This window comes from Oreochromis niloticus, linkage group LG4 (genome assembly GCF_001858045.2).
Source record: "Oreochromis niloticus isolate F11D_XX linkage group LG4, O_niloticus_UMD_NMBU, whole genome shotgun sequence".
Lineage (NCBI taxonomy): Eukaryota > Metazoa > Chordata > Actinopteri > Cichliformes > Cichlidae > Oreochromis > Oreochromis niloticus.
The window spans coordinates 30,202,327-30,223,878 of NC_031969.2; the positions used below are offsets into that span (position 1 = coordinate 30,202,327).

At 37.6% G+C, this 21,552-nt stretch overlaps 1 protein-coding gene across 1 annotated transcript; it reads left to right on the forward strand.

Moving 5' to 3' along the window:
• The first annotated feature begins 1,694 nt into the window (after positions 1-1,694).
• Positions 1,695-21,389, forward strand: LOC100709958 (uncharacterized). Its single transcript, XM_025906422.1, has 5 exons — positions 1,695-1,741; positions 12,715-12,758; positions 14,349-14,834; positions 14,938-15,051; positions 17,064-21,389. The coding sequence occupies exons 2-5, from the start codon at positions 12,745-12,747 to the stop codon at positions 18,151-18,153; spliced, it is 1,704 nt and encodes a 567-aa protein (XP_025762207.1). The 5' UTR covers positions 1,695-1,741; positions 12,715-12,744; the 3' UTR covers positions 18,154-21,389.
• Positions 21,390-21,552: the final 163 nt, after the last annotated feature.

The following is a 21,552-nucleotide window of genomic DNA, read 5'->3' on the forward strand; positions in this document are numbered from 1 at the left end:
ACACGAGACAGGGAGGAAGCAAAACAGAATACTCTAACACAGGACACGGGACTGTCAAAGTAAAACAGGATATACACAAACATAGAAACCAGGATAACTAGATGTAACGTGGAACACAGGGGAGGCACATTAACAAAACCTAAAGAGTATAAATCAACAAAAAATACTGATGAATAACTAAAGAAGCTAGAAATACAGACTAAACCAAGAGAAATCAATAAATCACAGAACATTAAATCAAAAACATAAATACTGGGTCACCAGACCCAGGGCCATGACACAATAAGACAGCAGCATGGTGGACCTATAACAAGTGAACAGTTTTCCGGAGTCCACCCTCCCATAAACCAAACCATAGACCTCATACTGGGATCCTTGCACTTCCATTAGGGTTTCTATGTCTATGACATACTTTGTCAAGCATAGAAGGTATAATCACAAAAGTTTATGTAGTTTTAAAAAAGGGTTGGAAGAAGTTGCAAAACTTAATGCAATTTTTTCCACATCTGTCAATATCAATAAATATCACAGATAATCACAAGTTCAAGTTATGATGATGGAAAATGCTAGCAATATGCTCTGCTACTGGTACAAGCATGCTGAGTCATGCTGAAATGGCTAACAAAAAAAGAAAATCATTATATGAAATAATTTTAAAAGATATGAATAGTCAGTGTAATAATATCCTAGGCAAAAACAAAACAAAAAACAACCAAAACTGTCACTGTAACATGCATAAAATCACGGATCTGTGCTGCTTTGGATACCTTGGAGCACTGTCAAACTCCAGTCCTCGAGGTTGTGCTGAAACTTTTAAATGTGTCCCTGCTGCAACACACCTGAATAAAATTAGTAGGACATCCAAAAGACTCTATAGAACTTGACTGCATGCTGAGGTGGCAGTTCAGCCATTTGATTCATGTTACAGCAGCTCATGAGTGAATGAGCATGGTGCTAGTGATGGCCATATGAAGCTTTCTGAAGCACCAAAGCTTGTATTGAAAAATGATTCATGAGTCGAAACTTTTCAACACAGTCATCTTTGATGACATCTGGTGGCCAAAAATAAGAAGAACAGCTTGAATCTACAACTTCTAATGAACTGATACATTATGATTGTCCACTTTACAGAGCAAGAACAGGGGGGTTCTTGATGTTTTTTACTAGTGAAAATTAAAAAATACACTTTAATATAAAACAATGTACAACACAAACCTATAATAGGTTAGGAGTATGCTTATGCTGTGAGGTCCCTGCTTCCACTTGATTATGTAATGAACCAGTGGACAGGTACGTTTATATATAATATACTATAACTTCTATTACATATACATATAATTATAACTATTTGTATAGTGTATTTATTATGTACATTTTAGACTTGGGAGCAGAATTGCTGATAAACTGGTTTTTATTTAGAAATAGACAGAGCGTCCTCTATTCCTGACTCCATGTCTCTAATTATGCTGCACACTGGTTTGCTATCTCTCGCACAAAATTACCACCAAAACACAGCACAAATCCCACCAATGATTCACTTCCCTATAATCCATTGAATCAGGTAGTGAAGCAGTGACGTGCTGAATGAAGCTTCGGAGGTCATTGACCATGTGACTCTGTTTAGACAACCAAGTCTTGGCACAGTGTTGCTGAAGCAGTGTGTTGATTTTTTTACACATGCGCCCAAGCTTCAGTTATAAATGGGCCATCACTACACGGCGCAATATCACTACTTTTAGAGGTAAATTTTTCCAAACACTTATATTTACATGCATTTATTTAAATTTACTTGAGTAGGGTTAGGAGTTGCTACCTCAGCATGTAGGCAAGTTCTGTCGAGTCTTGCTAATGTCCTACTAATTTAATTCAGGTGTGTTGCAGCAGGGACACATTTAAAAGTTTCAGGACACCGGCCCTCGAGGACTGGAGTTTGACACCTGTGCCTTACAGAGGAGCCACACCTTGAGATGTGGGCATTATATGTGGTTTTTTTACGGTGGCCCTGAGATATGGTGGCCCTGAGAGGCCAAACGGACTGCAACTTCAGAAAACACTTGCAAAAAGAAAAATGCTGCAAAAAGAAAAATGCTGCAAAAAGAAAAACACCTGCAAAAAGAAAAAAACTTGCAAAAAGAAAAATGCTGCAAAAAGAAAAACACTTGCAAAAAGAAAAATGCTGCAAAAAGAAAAATGCTGCAAAAAGAAAAGCACCTGCAAAAAGAAAAACACTTGCAAAAAGAAATATGCTGCAAAAAGAAAAATGCTGCAAAAAGAAAAACACTTGCAAAAAGAAAAATGCTGCAAAAAGAAAAACGCTGCAAAAAGAAAAGCACCTGCAAAAAGAAAAACGCTGCAAAAAGAAAAATGCTGCAAACGCACACAAAACACAACGGAAATGTTTCTGGGGAGACAATAACCAGACGGACCAGTTGCACACAAGTGCACTGGGACTGGGAGACACTTCAAAGATGTGGAAGCGGGGCGGCCAAAGAGTAAACTTTCAAAAGTAAGTTCTGAATATTATGTCACTTATTTATGTGCAAATGTTTAATAATGAAGAACATTAAAACATTACTGTTGGCCACATGCTGGCAAAGTTATGTGGCATTAGCGATGTTTGTACTTTCAGCATTTACTTTGTTTTAAAGCCTTTACTTTAAAATATACGCCGTTCAATAGTTGACCTTAATCTTACAGAGAATGTGATGATTTCATGGATAATTAAAGTCAGTCATATATCCACAAACACAACAAGCTGAAAGTCAGTGATGCTGCTCGGTTTGCAGTCCTGAATATCACGGCACAAGCAGGATTCACTGCACTGTTAACTATGTTATATTGCTGCCTCTGTTCGGTGGTGTCGAGCCAAACGGACTTTAATGTGTGTTTGAACGAGCTGACGGTTCACTCGTTAAGCTGAAAGAAAGATGCTTTAATCACAGGAGTCACACATGTGTCCACTGTACCATCTGGGAACTCTTCTTGTTTAGCACTCGTAATAACACAGACACTAAATCCTCCTTCTCTTGTGCTGTTTTGTAGCAGTGTGTACACCTGAGACTGTCACCTGTCTGTCTGTCCTGCACTCTCTCTCTGTTTCTTTCTCTAAGTTACACTTGTGTTTGAATCCTGCAGCTTATCACACATTTGATTTCCATGTGTGACAACTGCAAGTGTCCAGAGTGAGGACAGACTGAGGGACCCACTGCTGCACATCATCTGTGAGGCTTTGCACCCCTGATGATCCACCAGGAGAAACTCAGCAGTGTGTGAGGAAGAGGAGGAGGAAGAGCCAGCAGCAGCTGAGATGGAGAGAATAGACAGACTGTTCCCTGTTTGTGAAGGACTGCTAGGAAAGTTATAACTAATTGTCTGTCCTGAATCAGTCTTATTAGGTAATTTTCAAATAATATTATCATTCCAGTGTTTTCAGCAGAGGTGGGACCAAGTCATTGTTTTGCAAGTCTCAAGTAAGTCCCAAGTCTTTATCCTCAAGTCACAAGTCAAGTCTCAAGTAAAGTCAAGCAAGTCAGAGTCAAGTCGCAAGTCAAGACAGACAACCTTCAAGTCAAGTCCCAAGTCCGAAACTTTGAATTTCAAGTCCTTTCAAGTCTTTTTTTTAACCCTCTGGGGTCCCGGGTATAATTGGCCGTTCTTGACTACTTTTGATTTTACTTCTATATTTCACTTTTAAAATATGTTTTTCTTGCCTTGTTTGGTATCATTATTTTCAGCACAACCTCAAATATCTGAAATTTGAGTTATTTTTTTCATTTTGGTATACTATATTAGCACAGTTGATCTAAATTCAGACAAAAAATTCAGAATCCGAGTAGAAAAAAGTTATATTTTTTTACATGTTTAACGAATCATTTTCATAACTTGAAATGCAAATAGAAATTGTACATTTCTAAAAATTATGCACAAGTTTTGCAAACAACAAAGTTATATGGTACTATTTACCTAAAAATGCAGCCAAGGCCTCAGGCGTTTTTTATATAACCATTTAAATCTATTTACAGAACAATCAGGTGTGCTGCATCAAATAAGAAGGCACACAAATTATTTGTGCCAGTCCAAAAAATGTAGTTTGTGTTGAGTATAAGACAGAGGAGAACAGCACAGGCCTAAACCCTGCAGGTCTGACAACTGGAGGTGCAACAGTCCAGTTTTCTATGTGGAGACAGCGTTTACACTGGAATCTGCCTTTGACAGCTTTTTTAGATCAAATATGAAATTCAGCAGTCTAACCGACACACAATACAAAACAATAACTACACAACAAACTAACTATAGCCTCCAAACACGCTAAACGTCACTAATGTCTCACATATGAAAACTCTCTCTCTCTCTTTCTTTCGCTCGCCCGCTTTCCGTCGCGGGTGTCACTCCTAAAAACTTCCCCTTCTCCCTAAACAACCAAATGTCACATGTTGCCTTATCATTTTTTTGATTGGCTGACATGGTAAACTCTAACACCAATAGGGAAGGGGTGTTTTTTCTTTTTCTTTTTTCACTCGCAAGTGGAGAGCGTATGCTAGGCTGTCTGTAGAAAACGCCGTTTTTGTCTAGCATCCCTGTTGAGAATAACCTTTGCAAATAAACAACAGCTAATAATATAAGATCAAAGTATTTTATTTGATGTATTGACATAAATGACAGAAGAAAAAGGCCATGTATAGCAGGACTACTCAATTACACACTAAGGTGGGCCAGATTTTCTAACCAAAAAAAAAAAATTTCCCAGGCTCAGACATGCAAAAGTTAAACACGACCATACACTAATTGCAAATTAAACACAGTGATTTTGAATTGTGATGTGATGGTAAAATAAATATTTGTCAGTCTAAACTGGGTTAAATCTACGGGGTTAATGATGGGGAGGAGACGGAGAGAGACTGAGTACAGCTACAGAACCCACTTTCTGAAACGGACCCTCCTCACCATTCACCGACAATTCTGAGCTAACAAGTTGCATGTTATTCTTGGATGCGCTTGCAGGACCGGATTTAAAATAGCATGACAAACATATCATACCTGTTAAAGCCAAACAGTATCATCAACGTAGCCCGAAGAACATTTGCTAATAAGATGAAGTTAGCTAAGTCAGCTGTCTCATCGTAGCAAAAACAAAAGAAAAAAAAGCACCACCTACCGTTCTTTATGCAACTTCAAATGTCGGACAAAGTTGGAAGTTGTTCCATCTCCGTCTGTGATTCTCTTCTTGCATGTTTTGCATATTGCATTTCGTTTTTTGTTGACTACTTCGTAGTTTATGTACCCGAAAGAAATTACTCTTGGAAGCATTTTTGGCTCGAGCGTTTTTGTTCTTGTTTTTTTCAAATCTGGTTAATTTGATTGGCTGTGCTACAGCCCACGCTCACATACATACGGAGTGTGGTAAGAATGAATGAATGAATAAAGTGAATTAATGGTCCGCACTTTTTATATAATATGTATGTTAAATTTTAGATTTGGGTAAAATATCAAGTCTTTTCAAGTAAACAGGTTCAAGTCCAATTCAAGTCCCAAGTCACTGGTGTAAAAGTCCAAGTCAAGTCACAAGTCTTAGAACATTTTTTCAAGTCAAGTCTAAAGTCATAAAATTAATGACTCGAGTCCGACTCGAGTCCAAGTCATGTGACTCGAGTCCACACCTCTGGTTTTCAGTGTGGGAGAAAGTACTCAGGGCCTTCAAGTTACACACTATGAAAGGCAGAAACAAGTTTAATATTCAGAAACCTAAAGTATGTATCAGCAGCAGAATGGAGCTAAAAATAAATGTTTGTTTCAGTTCTATGAAGCTTTGAGTATTTTAGATTAGTAGCACTGCTGTGTTTGTTGCATCATATTGCTGTAATTGTTAATATGCTTTATATATTCTGAGGTAAGTTGATCTGTTAGTGTTACGTCATATTCTATAAGGATGTTATGTGTTTGTAGACTTTCTGCCCAGTTTGACCCATTTAGCAGAAGTCAGCCTGTTTAAGGCTCTGATATCTATTCTGTATGACTTAAAGCAGTTATGACATGGTCTGATTTTCTCACCCAATAAAGGAATATTTCATATATCAGTCTGATCTTCATTCTATCAGAAACAGTTATCACAGCTCGTACATTTGCTTTTTCCACAAATATATAAGCATTGAGCCAAATTTAGTAATGCCAACATATTAAAAGAACAATGTTTGTCTCTTATATATAATACATCTATATATACACTGTCAAAGATACTTGTCTTTGAGTGAAGATTTAAGGTGATAGGAAATATAAATAAATGCAACTTGAATCTTTACTGAAGCTCAGTGTTTGGCACAGAGCTCATGTTCACTGCTGTAATAACTAATAATGATTAATATAATATTGGCCATATTATATTTACATTACCAAAGTGAGATGACTTTAGTCTCATGAGAAACATTAGCTAATTGTTATCTACTAGCAAATCACACAAAGCTCATGTAGAAACAAATGTACAAAATATGTTCGCCTTTATTTCTGTCAAACAAAGCTGTATGAAACGTTTCCAGCTGTTAGTATCATGGTTGCTAGGCAACCTGGGCAGCGCGACGGAGGCTAGACCGTCTCATTTCACAAGCCTACAAGCCTCGCACTTCCGGCCTCAGCGGTCTTTGAGTACGCGGCCCTTGAGGACCGTTAAGGCTGCGTACTTTAAGGCTGCAGACCCTGAATTGGGACACAGCCCCTGAATTGGGATACAGCCATACATACATGTTTTGGTTCGTGCAACTGGTCCGTCCGGTTATTGTCTCCCCAGAAACATTTCCGTTGTGTTTTGTGTGCGTTTGCAGCATTTTTCTTTTTGCAGCGTTTTTCTTTTTGCAGGTGCTTTTCTTTTTGCAGCGTTTTTCTTTTTGCAGCATTTTTCTTTTTGCAAGTGTTTTTCTTTTTGCAGCATTTTTCTTTTTGCAGCATTTTTCTTTTTGCAAGTGTTTTTCTTTTTGCAGCATTTTTCTTTTTGCAAGTGTTTTCTGAAGTTGCAGTCCGTTTGGCCTCTCAGGGCCACCGTAGGGGTTTTATCATTTTTAAGATGAAAGCAAAACCAACCAAGTTGTAGCAATAACAGAAGCCACAAGTGCCAAGTGAAGAAAGTAGGAGGCTGGGGAAAAGGTAAAGACTCTTTATACTATTTAAAACTGGCAAGTTTATTTACAGCAAGGAATGAATAAAACAAAACCTGTACAATAATTTTGGCATGTAATACTTGTTCATAAATTAAGTAAAGTATGTTCAAAGTACAGCACGGTGGTTAGCACTGTTGCCTCACAGCAAGACGTTTCTGAGTTCAATTCCACCATCAGGCTGTGTAGAGTTTGCATGTTCTCCTCATGTTCGCGTGGGTTCTCTCCCGGTACTCTGGCTTCCTTCCACAGTTCAAAGACATGCAGTTACTGGAGATAGGTTAATTTGAAACTCTAAATTGCCCATAGGTGTGAATGTGAGTGCAAATGGTTGTCTATGTATTAGCCCTGCGACAGACTGGCGACCTGTCCAGGGTGTACCCTGCCTCTCGCCCTAAGACAGCTGGGATAGGCTCCAGCCCCTCCTCGACCTTGAAAAAGGATAAGTAGAAGCGAACAAAGTTCAGATATGTTCCAAAAGAAATCAGAGAATGTACCTTCATATTTCTGCAGCTTGTTCCATTTGTAGGCACCAAAGTATCTTATAATCCAGTTTTTCCAAGACATGACTATTATGCTAAACATTTCCTGTGACCTGACACTGAGTGCACTGTTTAAATTTAAAACCAGAGGGAACATATGGTTAATCTTTGCAGTAGAGTCTTGTAAATAAACATCATACAGTGCTGCTGCCTTTAAAGCATTAGGAAGAAAATCACAAGTTTTCATTCAAAATATGGTTAGTTAACCTCAATTTAGATCAAGGTGGTATACAGTTTAAAATACTGTTTGCGTCAAAATGTCCTTTACAATTTTGGGTCAAAGAGATGGTATTATTTTTGTACAGTTTTAAGTTAAAAAATGGTTTACTGTGGAATACTTCTATGATTGGCAAGGACGCTTGTTTCGAAACCTTTGGAGATGACCTTCTGAATCTTATCAGAAGGATAGTTATAAAACTTGTCTAGATAAGGGCCCCAGGTCTATAAATTGAATGCTTATTACATAAGTTGACTTAGTGTTGGGAAAATACATTAACTTTCCATGATGGACTTGAAAAATCTTTATTTCCTTTCTTGTTTATTTCATCAAATGTGCTTACATAATATAATCAGGCAGTTGGGATTAACACAGTTCAAACTAGAAACTACTGTGTGATGGGACCAAGAAATTATTTCCTAGAATAGCGCCCAAGTTCACTGAGACTTCAATTTTGATGTAAACTACGCAGCTGAAAAACATTTAATAACAAGGTACCACCCGGAAACCTGCCATCAAAACAAAAAAAAAGTATAAAGTACCCAGACTCAACAGTTTTTATGTTGTCAAGTCACTTGTACAAAATAAGTGTGACATCCAAGAAAAGAACATCACAAGTGAAACAAGTTGATGATCTTAGGTGTGCTGCCTTTTGCATTGCAGGCAGCTTCTTTGTCTAAACAACACACTGAATATTTTTTCAGTAGTGTCTCCTGATGAGACAATGGATGGTGTCCTGGGGGATCTCCTCCGAGAGCTGGATCTGGGCATCACAGGACAGTCTGAGGTGCAACCTGGTGGTGTCGGATGGACGGAAACATATTTTATTACTATTTTTTATTTAACCTTAGGTAATTCCATTGGGACTCAGTGTGTAATCTACAAGAGAGACCTGCTTCATAAACATAATGACCCAGAGATCTTCTTTTGATTAAGGTTAAGTGAATGTGGAGCCTGTCAGTGGTATCAGTTCCTTCATCTTATAGGAACTGCCTCCATACTCTCGCCCCATAAGGTCAGTCATTGTCGTGCAGCAGGAGAACCCTAGGATCTATATGGATACATAATGGCTGCCAGGGTGTCATTTTTGAGCCTGTGGAGGTGTCAGAAAAATAACAAATGACAAATGGAGACCAAGCAGAGGTGTAAAGCTTTACTTTACCTTGCAAGAGGAGTAACAGCATATATAGAGTCTATGCAGTATATACAGAAACAAAAATTAGTCTGTCCTTCCCTCTTTATACACAGTGTTGGGAAGGTTACTTTTAAAATGTATTCCACTACAGATTACAGAATACATGCCCCAAAATGTATTTTGTAACGTATTCCATTACATTACTTAATGAGAGTAACGTATTCTGAATACTTGGGATTACTTAATATGTTATCATGATTTTTATAACTACATGAATGTGCTATTGCTGTGTGATTTATTACTATTACTGAAGGTTACTCGCCATACCAATTATTCCGCACGTATATAAAACAGGTCTGCGGCTCCGAATCATATTAAACCGACCTCTGGCTAATACGTCGGGCTCGTAGCCGAAAACTAGCTTTACTTTGTTGTCTGGGTCAACTTTGCTAGTGAGAGACAGAGAGAGGCGTTGAAAGGCTTTGGAGGAAAACACGAACACAGCGTACAGTCGAGTCTTAATAGCTTACTTACAACTGGGCTCATCAGGCACTCTTTTTGGCTGCAGTGGTTATTATTATATTTGCATGCTTCCATCTCAGGTTTCTGGTCGGTGACAGCTCGTACTTTTCGACTCTCCTTTTTCTCCCTCCTTCACGCTCACAGACACATAACGGGTATGGCAGTCCATTCTCCCTGCAGCACTGACTACACTGCCCATGAGGCTACATTCTGTAGGGCTATGCCTGTAACACTCTGGCTATTACCTTCATATTAGATCATTTTTTGAATAATCATTTAAAAACAATTTTTCACGTCATTATGCGGGCCACAAATAGAGCTGACATGGGCCGCGAGATTGAGACACAGGCATTAGAGCCTCTTAATGCGTGTTTTGTTTGGGTTTCCACCGGCGTGGAATTACCAAAAATAGAGAGGGCATAGCCTAACATATGAAACAGGAAAAGGCTGCTGTGTAATCCATTTATTTCAACAAAGTAACTGTATTCTGAATACCACCTTTTTAAACGGTAACTGTAACAGAATACAGTTACTCATATTTTGTATTTTAAATACGTACATGTATTCCGTTACTCCCCAACGCTGTTTATACACTTAGCCCCGCTCCCTAGTGACACAACATAAAGAATTCCTTCCCCATATGAGGAGATGTTTAAACAAGAGAAACTAGTGGGAGAAAATGTGTTTGCGACGAGTGTTTGCTATGTTTAGCTGGTTCATCATGTATTGTATAGCACAACTTATTGAAAATCAAATATTGCATAACTCTTCCAGCATTTTTCATCAAAAGGTCTGTGTATCCCTCCATGGATATGCCCCCCCAGACCCACCACCAAACTGGTCATGCTGAACAATGCTCTCCAAGGCTTCTCCAGACCCTTTCATGTTTGTCACATGTGCTCTAATCTATGAAAAGCATAGGATACCAATGGTGGACCTGCAATTTCTGGTATTAAATGGCAAATGCCAGTAAGGCTCCACGGTACCAGGCAATGAGTACAGGGCCCACCAGAGAACTTCAGGCTCTTAGGCCCCCCTCATGAGGTCTGTTTCTGATTGTTTGATCAGAGAAATTCATACCTGTGTCCTGTTAAAGGTCATATTGGGGATCTAACTGGGCTTGTCCGATTCCTACTTGCACAAAGGAACATATACCAGTCCTGCTGATGGGTTGAGGACAGTTAGAAAAGATGAGGAGAGTAAAGATTTTATCTTTATCAGAAAAGAAATTATGAAATCTACATTGATTATTTATTTACTTGTTTTTTTCATTCATTCATTTTGTAAATACTCTGCAGTTGGTTTTTATTACGGTAAATCTTAACTGGATCTAATGTTTTCATTGGGTTAGGGTTAAATTTAAAATACAAACGGCAAATTCAGTTAAGATGTTATTAATATTAACTAAAATCTTGTAGCAACATTGTGATGCCTAAAATATGCTTCTAGTGATAACTTTAAATAAATGGATATATTCCCTAAACTAAACTACCATTACATTGTCTAGATCATAGGTGTTAAACTCCACTCCTCGAGGGATAGTGTCCTGAAACTTTTCTGTCTCCCTGCTGCAACACACCTTAATAAAATTAGTATGTCATTAACAAGACTTGATAGAACTTGACTGCATGCTAAGGTGGCAGTTCAGCCATTTGATTCATGTTACAGCAGCTCATGAGTGAATGAACATGGTGCAATAACAGTACTTTTAGAAGTACAATTTTCCAAACACTTACATTTACTTAAATTTATTTAAAATTACTTGAGTAGGGTAAGATTTGCCACTTCTGCATGCAGTCGAGTTCTATAGAGTCTTGCTAATGACCAGGTGTGTTGCAGCGGGGTCACATTTAAAAGTTTCAGGACAGCGGCCGTCAAGGACTGGAGTTCGACACCTCTCGTCTAGATGGTCATTTATCACACTAATGCCAAAAAAACCAAAAGAAAAGCAAAACCATTTTAGTACTTTTTGGCAAATGGAGAGCAATACATCAACACCTGTGAAGTACTTTAAATCTTAGTAGAGTCTCTACTCCCATAAAATCTGTAATTCATATGTTTATTTTCTTAATCACTTGTCTAGGTAAGGATTTAAAATTCATTAATTATTCACACAAAACCCAGTATTACATATATCAACACTCAAAATTTGACATTTATTAAATATGCTGAAATATCATCTTCACAACCATCTTTTAATGTGGAATGTTAGTTCAGAGCCTCATCATAAATTCTGCTAGTATGGTTATCTTATCTGCTCTCTGCTCTGGTCAACCCCATGCTCTTCCTGCATACCTGTTGAAGTTATCACGTGTATGTGGGATGACCCTATCAGAGCATTAGGTGTTTGTTCAGATAAGTGGATGTAGCCAGAGCAAAAAAAATTATGCAACACATATCTAATAAGAAAAATATCTGAACAGTACTTACTATTACCTTTGGAGACACTGTTAATGGTTATGTGACCTTAACCCAACTGTATTAACGTAAAACTTCATGAAATTGAGTAAAATGCTTTTCATTGAGGGTTTAAATTTTTTTTTTTAAGTTAAAAAAAAAAACTTTTATCTTTGCAGATTATATATAACAAGCAGGAAATAAAACCATATTTAGGTGGGTAGGAACTGTCACCATATCATTTCTTTTTTTGAATTTTTTCATTGCCAATTATGTAAATTCTGTGTTTGTCGGTCATCATAAATCCATTTACATGAGGACATGGTCTTGGAAACACAGTGTGGAGTTTGCATGTTCTCCCTGTGTTTGCATGGGCTTTCTTCAGATACTCTGGCTTCCTCCCAGAGTCCAAAGACATGCAGTCAGTGGGGTTAGGTTAATTGGTAACTCTAAATTGCCCATAAGTGTGAATGGTTGCCTGTCCCTATGTGTTAGCCCTGCAACAGACTGGTGAACTGTCTAGTGTGTATTATGCTGGGGTAGGCTCCAGCCCCCCGATAAAGGATAAGTGGAAGAGATGGATTTATTATGTACTACCAAGTACGGAGAGTTATAACATGATAAAAACAAAGTTAAAAGAAAGCAGCAAAGGGCTATGTTCTGGTATGTGATATGATTAGTTTTTCTTAGCCATTCCTTTAAAATGTGATTTTTAAAAAAGAAACCATAAAAAAGCTCTGGATTTTTTTCTTTTTCCAGCTGATAATTGAAGTCAACAAAGACCTCAGGATGTCAGAAACAAGGTAAAGTAAAAAACAAAACAAAACAGTTATGCTGAAGTATTAGCAAAAATGGTCATTATACTTAAATCTACTATATTAACAAAAATAATCACAGTCATATTCTAAGGATATTCAAATATGGAACAAGTAAGATATTTTTCCAGATGTTTTTTCTACTGTCAACACATAACACATATACATAGGGAAATCAAAGACTGCAATGAATTATATGTATTTATTGTAGCTTTATACGCTGTAATCACAACACTATACCATAAGAGGACAGTATTTGAAAGACTTCCAGATCCTTTATCTTACATCCCAGCAGCTTTTACCTAATGCTGTCAAAAGAAACCTATATAAGAAATCAAATGCATATCTCACCTTGGACAACACAGGGACAGCGTTAAAAACAAAGGTATGCCTGTCAGCATTTTTACACACCAGAGAAGGAGAAAGGACAGTCTGTAAGGGATGCAGGTTACAATTTACACTTTCACTACTATCACTTTTAGATAAATCTGTGTTTTAAATATGCAGACATCAGTCTTATTATCGTGAATCAAGGAAGAGCATTTCAATTTCATTGCTGAATTTGCATTAGAAATTATAAAGTCATATTACTGGCAGTGCCTGAATCATATCATAGAATACTTTGAATTCAATTCAATTTTATTTATATAGCGCCAAATCACAACAACAGTCGCCTCAAGGCGCTTTATATTGCACAGTAGATTGTACAAAAATAGATACAGAGAAAAACCCAACAATCATATGACCCCCTATGAGCAAGCACTTTGGCGACAGTGGGAAGGAAAAACTCCTTTTTAACAGGAAGAAACCTCTGGGAGAACCAGGCTCAGGGAGGGGCGGGGCCATCTGCTGCGACCGGTTGGGGTGAGAGAACCCTTTTAGCACCCTGAGGTCTATTAGTAATTTACATTTGGTTATTACTGCTCTTTGGGACCTTGGAGGTGCCTGTTGATATATCAGTCAATAAATAAGAGTATTCAGAAAATGCAACTCCTCCCGATGGGCAAGAGCTATACTAAAACTTTTTTTAATACAGTGGGATCAAGGTCAAGATTTAGTGAAAAAAGGAAACTGAAATCTGTCTTTAAACAACAACAAAAATTCTTCTTCAGATATTCATGTACATGCAGATGATATTTTAAAACATACTTAATGCAATTCAAACATGTATAAAAATAGCATTATTCTTACATTGCCCTGTGTCCCATTCAGATTTAGTTAATAGAGGAATTTGTTAACTAGCCCTAAGGTCTAAGGGTAAACCGTCTTTTACGCTTCATTTTACTGAACATTGAGGTGTTTTGTGTCATTAAATAAAGAGTAGAGGAAACCCCAGGAGTTCAATACTTCCGGCTGTCACTGTCAGTAAAGGGTTTTCAACCATGTATTAGAAATAAACATTTTATTTACAGTTATTTATTTTTCCAATTGTCCTACTTGAAAAAAATGAAAGAAAAAAGAAATTCAAATTATTCTGATGGTAAATGTTAAAAATTCTGATTCACTAAAATACGTAGTAGTAAACAATTTACTGTGCATGTTTCAGTAAATGAGGCAAATTGTTGTTTTGTGTTATAGCAAAAGGTTAAACGAGGCGTTGTGCACATACATCACAGAAACATTAGGCCACATTGAGACAGTAGGAACTTTCTGCAAGACATTCCCTAAATGGATGGAAGCAAGGAAGACTGAGTTGGAAAAGCTCAACAAGATGTTGAGTCCAGAGAGCAAACATGCAGAGTTGGAGAAGGAGCTGGACGAAGTGTTAAAAAACACTTTGGATGGTCTGGAGAAGCTTGACCTCTTCTTGGATGCAGTGGAGAAGCTTGCAGTGACCTCACTGAATGTGTTCACTCAAAACCAGGTGGTACAGCTGTCCAAACACAGTGAACATGTTCAAATTGTCATCATACATGCAAAACTGATCTGCCCTCTGCTACTGGAGTTTAAAAGAGATGCAAAAGTCTTCTTCCTTCCCAAACTTCAGAATTTGGAGGTGCTGAAATATCAGTTTGACACATACGTACAAGTCTCCAAGATGATTTGTGACAGATTTGAAAAAAGGTAAACAACATAATGAACAACAGAATTCCTCTGATTCAAATACAAAAGAAACTATGCACTTTATAAAACATTAACATATTTCATATTGTGTCTCTAAAATCAGCATCAGTGCCTTTCCCTTGATGATGAATGAAGTTCAAGTAGACATCAACATGGATTTGCCTGAAAGTGACATACAAGACATGCTTTGTCGTATTAACCAGCTCAATGAAATCCGGTAGGAATGTCTTAATTACGTTGTTAGACCTCCCTCATGTTTGTTAGAAAGTACATTTTATAATAAATATGTCATTTTCTTCTTTTCATCAGCCTTGATTTTGTAGGCCATAATGTCAAAGTGAAAAGATTGTGTTGTGAAGGTTACTTTTAAAATATATTCCACTACAGATTATAGAATACATGCCCCAAAATGTATATTGTAACCTGTTCCGTTAAGTTATTCAATGTGAGTAACATATTCTGAATACTTTGGATTACTTAATATACAGTGGCTTACAAAAGTATTCGGCCCCCTTGAACTTTTCCACATTTTGTCACATTACAGCCACAAACATGAATCAGTTTTATTGGAATTCCACGTGAAAGACCAACACAAAGTGGTGTACATGTGAGAAGTGGAACGAAAATCATACATGATTCCAAACATTTTTTACAAATAAATAACTGCAAAGTGGGGTGTGCATAATTATTCAGCCCCCTGAGTCAATACTTTGTAGAACCACCTTTTGCTGCAATTACAGCTGCCAGTCTTTTAGGGTATGTCTCTACCAGCTTTGCACATCTAGAGACTGAAATCCTTGCCCATTCTTCTTTGCAAAACAGCTCCAGCTCAGTCAGCGTTTGTGAACAGCAGTTTTCAGATTACTGAATACTTTTGCAAGCCACTGTATTGTCATGCTTTTTACAACTACATGAGTGTATTATTGCTGTGTGATTTATTACTATTACGGAAGGCTACTTGCCACTGAGCTAACATTGTTAACTGGCGTTAGTTCATAGACTTTCAGAACTGCACATGATTATTTGCAGCTAGCAGGTTGTCAATGCTATCCATCAAGTCTATGAACTAACCTCAGCTAACGCCAGCTATCAATTTTAGTTTGGTGGCGAGTAGCCTTCAGTAATAGTAATAAATCACACAGCAATAGCACATCGAAAACCCTGAAGTGGCACATAACCCAGGTAGCTACCACAACTAAAACAAGGTAGCTGCAGTAGGCTAACGTAAGTAAACAACTTACTTAGATGTTTCTTTAGGTTGGAGTCTTTTGACGCTGAGAGCAACTTGGTTTCTGGCAAACAGAGTTTGCATTGAACGGTCAGATTTTGCCCAGCGCTTTTTTGTTTAAATATGAAATGGTGTCGGAATTTCCGTGTAAGAAATGCATTCCTGTTCATGCACTGCTGGCTCTGTTGTGCTAGTTAGGGTTTTGCCAATGTGTGGAATTACCAAAATTAGAGAGGGGATAGCTGAACATATGAAACAGGAAAAGATCTCTGTATAATCCATTTATTTCAACAAAGTAACTGTATACTAATTATCACCTTTTTAAATGGTAACTGTAACGGAATACAGTTACTCATATTTTGTATTTTAAATACCTAACACCAGTACATGTATTCTGTTACTCCCCAATGGTGCTTTTAGATATATTTTTCTATTTACCTATAACCTCAGGTTTCAACAGTCTACTTGTGTCTGCCACTGAGAAGCTATCGTTGTTTTTTGTTTTATTGAGCCAGGAAGTCTTTCACTGTTCTAGGGAATGTTTGAAGCTTTCAAAATTTATTTGAAGCTCGATCTGTATTTCACTTTAAATTTATCATGGATATCTACAGAGACTTTGCTACTGTTGATTTTCTGAGCTGGACTCATGTTCTTGATGTATCTCAATCATCTTTATAGACAAAAGGACATATTTGAACCACCTGCAAATCTATCCATCCATTTTCCTCCACTTATCTAATTCAGTTTAGCTGGGGGATTGGAGCCTATCCCAGCTACCATAGGGCAAGTGCAGGGTACACCCTCGACAAATCGCCAGTCTGTCACATTGTTTTCAAATTTAAAAAATAAATATTTTAATTTTATGAGAATATTTTATTTTTATTTTAAATGTAAATATTTTGTTTTTATTTTATTTTACATTGTTCTTGTCTATCTTTTAACTAATCACTCTCAATTAATAGAATAAAATGAAGGTTAAAACTTTCCTCTTCTTTACTAAGGATGGACACAAACTTCCGGATGGTGTTTTTATTCCAGGAAAAGTCCTGTTCTGACTTCATCAAAGTGGTCCAAAACCGACAGCCGAGGATGCTGAAGTTTCTAGAAGACCTGGAGCAGTGTGCTGTACAGTTAGATAGAATGAATAAGGGAGCAAAAATCTCTAGCATAACAGGCAGCTCAGTGGGAGCGGTTGGAGGTGTGCTGTCCATTGTTGGTTTGGCGTTAAGTCCTGTAACAGCAGGCGCATCTCTGGGTCTGTTACTAGGTGGGACAGCAATGGGAATCTTGAGTGGAACCAACAGTGCTGTGACCACATTCACAGAGATTGGAGTTAATCACAAGCAGAGAAACAAAGCCAATGATGTACTCCAGAAGTTCATGGAAGATGTGCAAAGTATTCACGATTGTCTGGGAGAGGTAATCAATCAGCCAACTGCTGACAAAGAAGTGAGTTTTTATAAAGATATGTGCATTGGCTTTAAACAAGTTGGGTCAGTTGGACTGAGCATTCGATCACTGGTTAAAGATGCTTCAGATGTTAAATTGATAAAATCTAAAAACCTGATTGCAGGTTCTGGCAAGATGGTGGCTCAGGAAAGTAAAGCATTAAGTAATGCATCTAAGATGGCTTCAGAAATCCCAGAAGTGGGTCAGGCAGCATTCAAAGGGTCACTTGCTCTCTCTAAGACAGCCAGAGCTGGTGCCATTGCACTAAATGCTTTATTTCTTGGCATGGACATCTACTCCATTTGTCAAGACAGCATCAGTCTGGCTAAAGCCAACAAAACTGAAATCTCACAATTCATCAGAGCCAGAGCTTCACTTTTGAAATCAGAGATGAACTCATGGGAAAACATCTGTAACTCTCTGAATGAAGGTCTGAAGACAGAAGACAAAAAGAAAGCTTTCCTAGAGATGCCATTTTATACAGCGATGAAGAGACAAGTACAGAAAAAACAGTCTGTGTCTTTTGAGAACAAACAAAGGGACAGAGAACTGAAATTCCAAAAAGAATTTTATTTAATTATGGTGGTTCTAGGAGGCTTATTAGGGTTTGCTGCATGGGTCTGTGGCGCATTTAGCAATTAGACATGAGAGTACTTAAGGTGAGGCCAAAGAGTATAAAAGTTTTTTTCACTGGCATGATGTCTTCATCTGTAAAGACAGCATCAGTCTAGCTAAAGGCAACAAAAGTTTTATCAGAGCGAGAGCTGCACTTTGGAGCTCAGAAATAGGATCATGGCAGAAGATCTGTGACTCTCTGCATTAAGGTCTGGAGACATCAGAGAAAAAGAAATCTGTCCTAGAAGCACCATTTTTTCAGAGATGAAGAAATAAAAACCAGAAGACGGTCTATGTGTAAGAAAATGAGTCACAAAAGAGGACTTTATTTATTTATTGCAGTTCTAGGAGGGTTACTGGGGTTTGTTATATGGCTGTGTGGTACATTCACCGTTAGAGAACTTAAGTTGAAAGAACAGAGTAGGCCACTGGGACAGTTTGGCAGTATCTTTTGCGTGTCTTTAGACTTGGACTAGTGTCCAAAACACTAGATCAGCAAAAACGTCAGAATATACACTCTTTTCCTCATTAATGATGCCTAATGATGAAAAACTAGGGATTCTACACTTGCCATTTTATCCTTTTATAAAGAGTTAGATTTTTAGAGAAAAACAAATTAAATTTTCATCTGATCAAAGTGAAACATAAATTTGAGTTATAGAGTAATCGATCAGCAAACAGACAGGACTGCATTAGATGGGAAAACTGAACCACAGTGTGCTCCACTGTTTTCTAAATGTAATCTATAGTGCAAACGTCATGCAGTAATACATTTTATTAATAATATTACAGAGATATAAATGATATAAATGTGACAATGAGAAGATGAATCATATCAGAAATTTTTCCCTTTTTCTTTTGTGAATTCTGTGATTAAGTTTAAAAACTGGAACCTGCTTTTCAAAGCTTTGGTCTTAACTGATTACAGGCTGTTTACTAGCTGTGATTTTTGGTCATTAGTTTGTTTCTTTTTTTGAAATTGTATTTGCAATGTGTTTTATGCTTTACTATTTTCATTATATAGCAAGTAACATTAAGTAAAATTCAAATTATCTGTATGCTGATTCTAAATTTAATAAAGATAAATCTTAGAAATTTTGGAAAATTAGTTTTTTCATTAAATTAACGGAATTAAGACTGGACGTCGGTCTTCAGTACTGTTTGGAGGGCTGCGTGTGCCCCAAGACTCCTGGGTGCTCTTCTGCCTCTGGCACCTGAGGGGCATTATTGAGTACAAACACAAACACTAATGCACATGTTTACCATATTTTTTTCTTTTTTTTTTCAGGTATTGCTTGTTTTTTTGTAATAATCGTGAGCGAGATTAAAGAGATCAGCAATAAGGTCTCCATCCTCTCCAGTTGCTTCAAATGCTTACATGCATCAATATCATCTTCAGAAATTATTTTAATTAAAATTCCACCTGGTCTCATCTCTGTGTTTCTGTAACATAAATAACGAGTCTACATTTTCCTCACGACACCAGCAATCAGCTCGACGGAACCTCGGTTTACCTGCATTCATCCTGCTCACCTGTTTAACACCTGCTGCTGATTCAGGAAACACGCCCACGTTACCTGGTGATATTAATGTGGGCTGCTGCTGCTCAATATAACGTTACACCATTGCAATATTTTGCACAAAATATGCAAATGTAGTTTGTTTCCTGAGCACAGAGCTGTTGGAGCTTGTGTTTCCCTTCAGAGTGACCAATCTGGGTTAAAAAGGATAAACAGGCATTAAAAGAAGGAGCGATGGACACTGAGAAAACTACAAAGCACTTTATAAACGAACCCACTTTATCAGCAGGTGATATCTGGTCACCGACAAACAGCTTTCAAAACCTCTGCTGAGTTTTAGTTCTCAGTGGATGGTTAAACCCTGGGCGTAATTAACTAATTTAACTGTAAAAGGCTTTTTAGAAACCATGAAACACATACCAACTTCTTGATGTTAGAGAACTAAAAATGCTCATGAATAAGACTATAAAGGCAAGGAGGTGTCCTTTATAAAACCTGTTAATAGCACCTCTAGATTTATGTCATAGTTTATAATACAACACTTGTATTTCAGTAATAGTCTATTTATTTGAATATAGTGGTGTAAAGTTCTTACCGCTTTTTCCATGGAAACTCCACACGAGTCCAGATTTCCGAGGACACAGCTCACATGGGAGTTATCTATGGTACTCCAACACGTTCTCACTCCCAACTCGTCAAATGTGCGACGCATGGTCAGGGTCCCTCTGCTTCACTTATGGACGCGCCGGGTACCCCCCTCGCGTCAAGAATTAACGTGCAGGGTACTCCTATTGAATACTGTTTTGCTCACCAAAACGTTGTTTATTGACGACAAGAGATTGCCACGGAAGAGCCTGTTGTCGTTATATTTATATATTTTCAAAATCACATTGTGACCTATACTGAACAGATTAAATTATATACTGTAAACAACTACCTGAGAGAAAATTATAGCAGATAAAATTTATTACAGGCTATTACTTTTGTATCGGTTATTGCGTTGATTGTTGTGAGTGATGTATGCTGGGTAATGTCACTGCTAGCACTTGACTTTATTGTACCAGTTTTATAAACTGTTCCTTTTCATAGTTGGAAATCCTTGTACATTTTTAACCTGTGGTTCTTTCTGCTACAGCTTTAACATATCTTCTCCAACTTCTCTCAATACATGCAGTCATTTGACCGTCTGCTTTGGATAATCACGCTCTTACGTATTAAAAAAATAAAAAATCAATAAAAAGAACAACTGTAATATTAGGCAAAACATTTTCGGTGCTTTTAAAGAATACACGGCGACTCCCATTTTTTTGATAAAGTGTTTTTTCATATTAGATCAGCGGCAGTGACGTCATCATACTCGATCATATCACAGGTAACTAAGAATCTGAATCTGTAGATTTTTTTTTCTTTTATTTTTGTAATTTAAAACAAAAAATACAGAAAGAGTGAGCTCACAATGTTGCTTTTAGCAGTTCTATGGGTGAAGATTACTAATTTCGTGCAACAGCAAATCACTTAACATTTAAGTGCATATATCTTGCCACACCACATGTGCCGTAAGCTAGCTAAATTAGTTTCTGTTAGCCAATTCAAGAGAACATGTTGTTATGAGATAACAACTGAAGTGGGCGTGGTTTCTCTGTAACGTTTATTAGGAGTGAAAGCAAAACCAACCAAACTTATCTGTATGTGACGACAACAACCTGCATCTGAACACAGCCAAGACCAAGGAGATGGTAATTGACTTCAGAAGAACAAAGCGATCTGAGCACTCTACCCTCTACATTGATGGGGAGGAGGTAGAAAGGGTAGAAAGTTTAAATTCCTCGGAGTCCACATCTCGGCCGACCTTACCTGGTCCACAAACATCTCCCACCAGGTAGGGAAAGCACAACAAAGGCTGTAC

What these genes read in the sequence shown, in the direction of transcription:
- LOC100709958 (XM_025906422.1), top strand. An exon ending in TGTGACAGATTTGAAAAAAG is followed by an intron (nt 14,835 to 14,937) that starts GTAAACAACATA and finishes CTCTAAAATCAG; the next exon opens with CATCAGTGCCTTTCCCTTGA. An exon ending in AACCAGCTCAATGAAATCCG is followed by an intron (nt 15,052 to 17,063) that starts GTAGGAATGTCT and finishes TTCTTTACTAAG; the next exon opens with GATGGACACAAACTTCCGGA.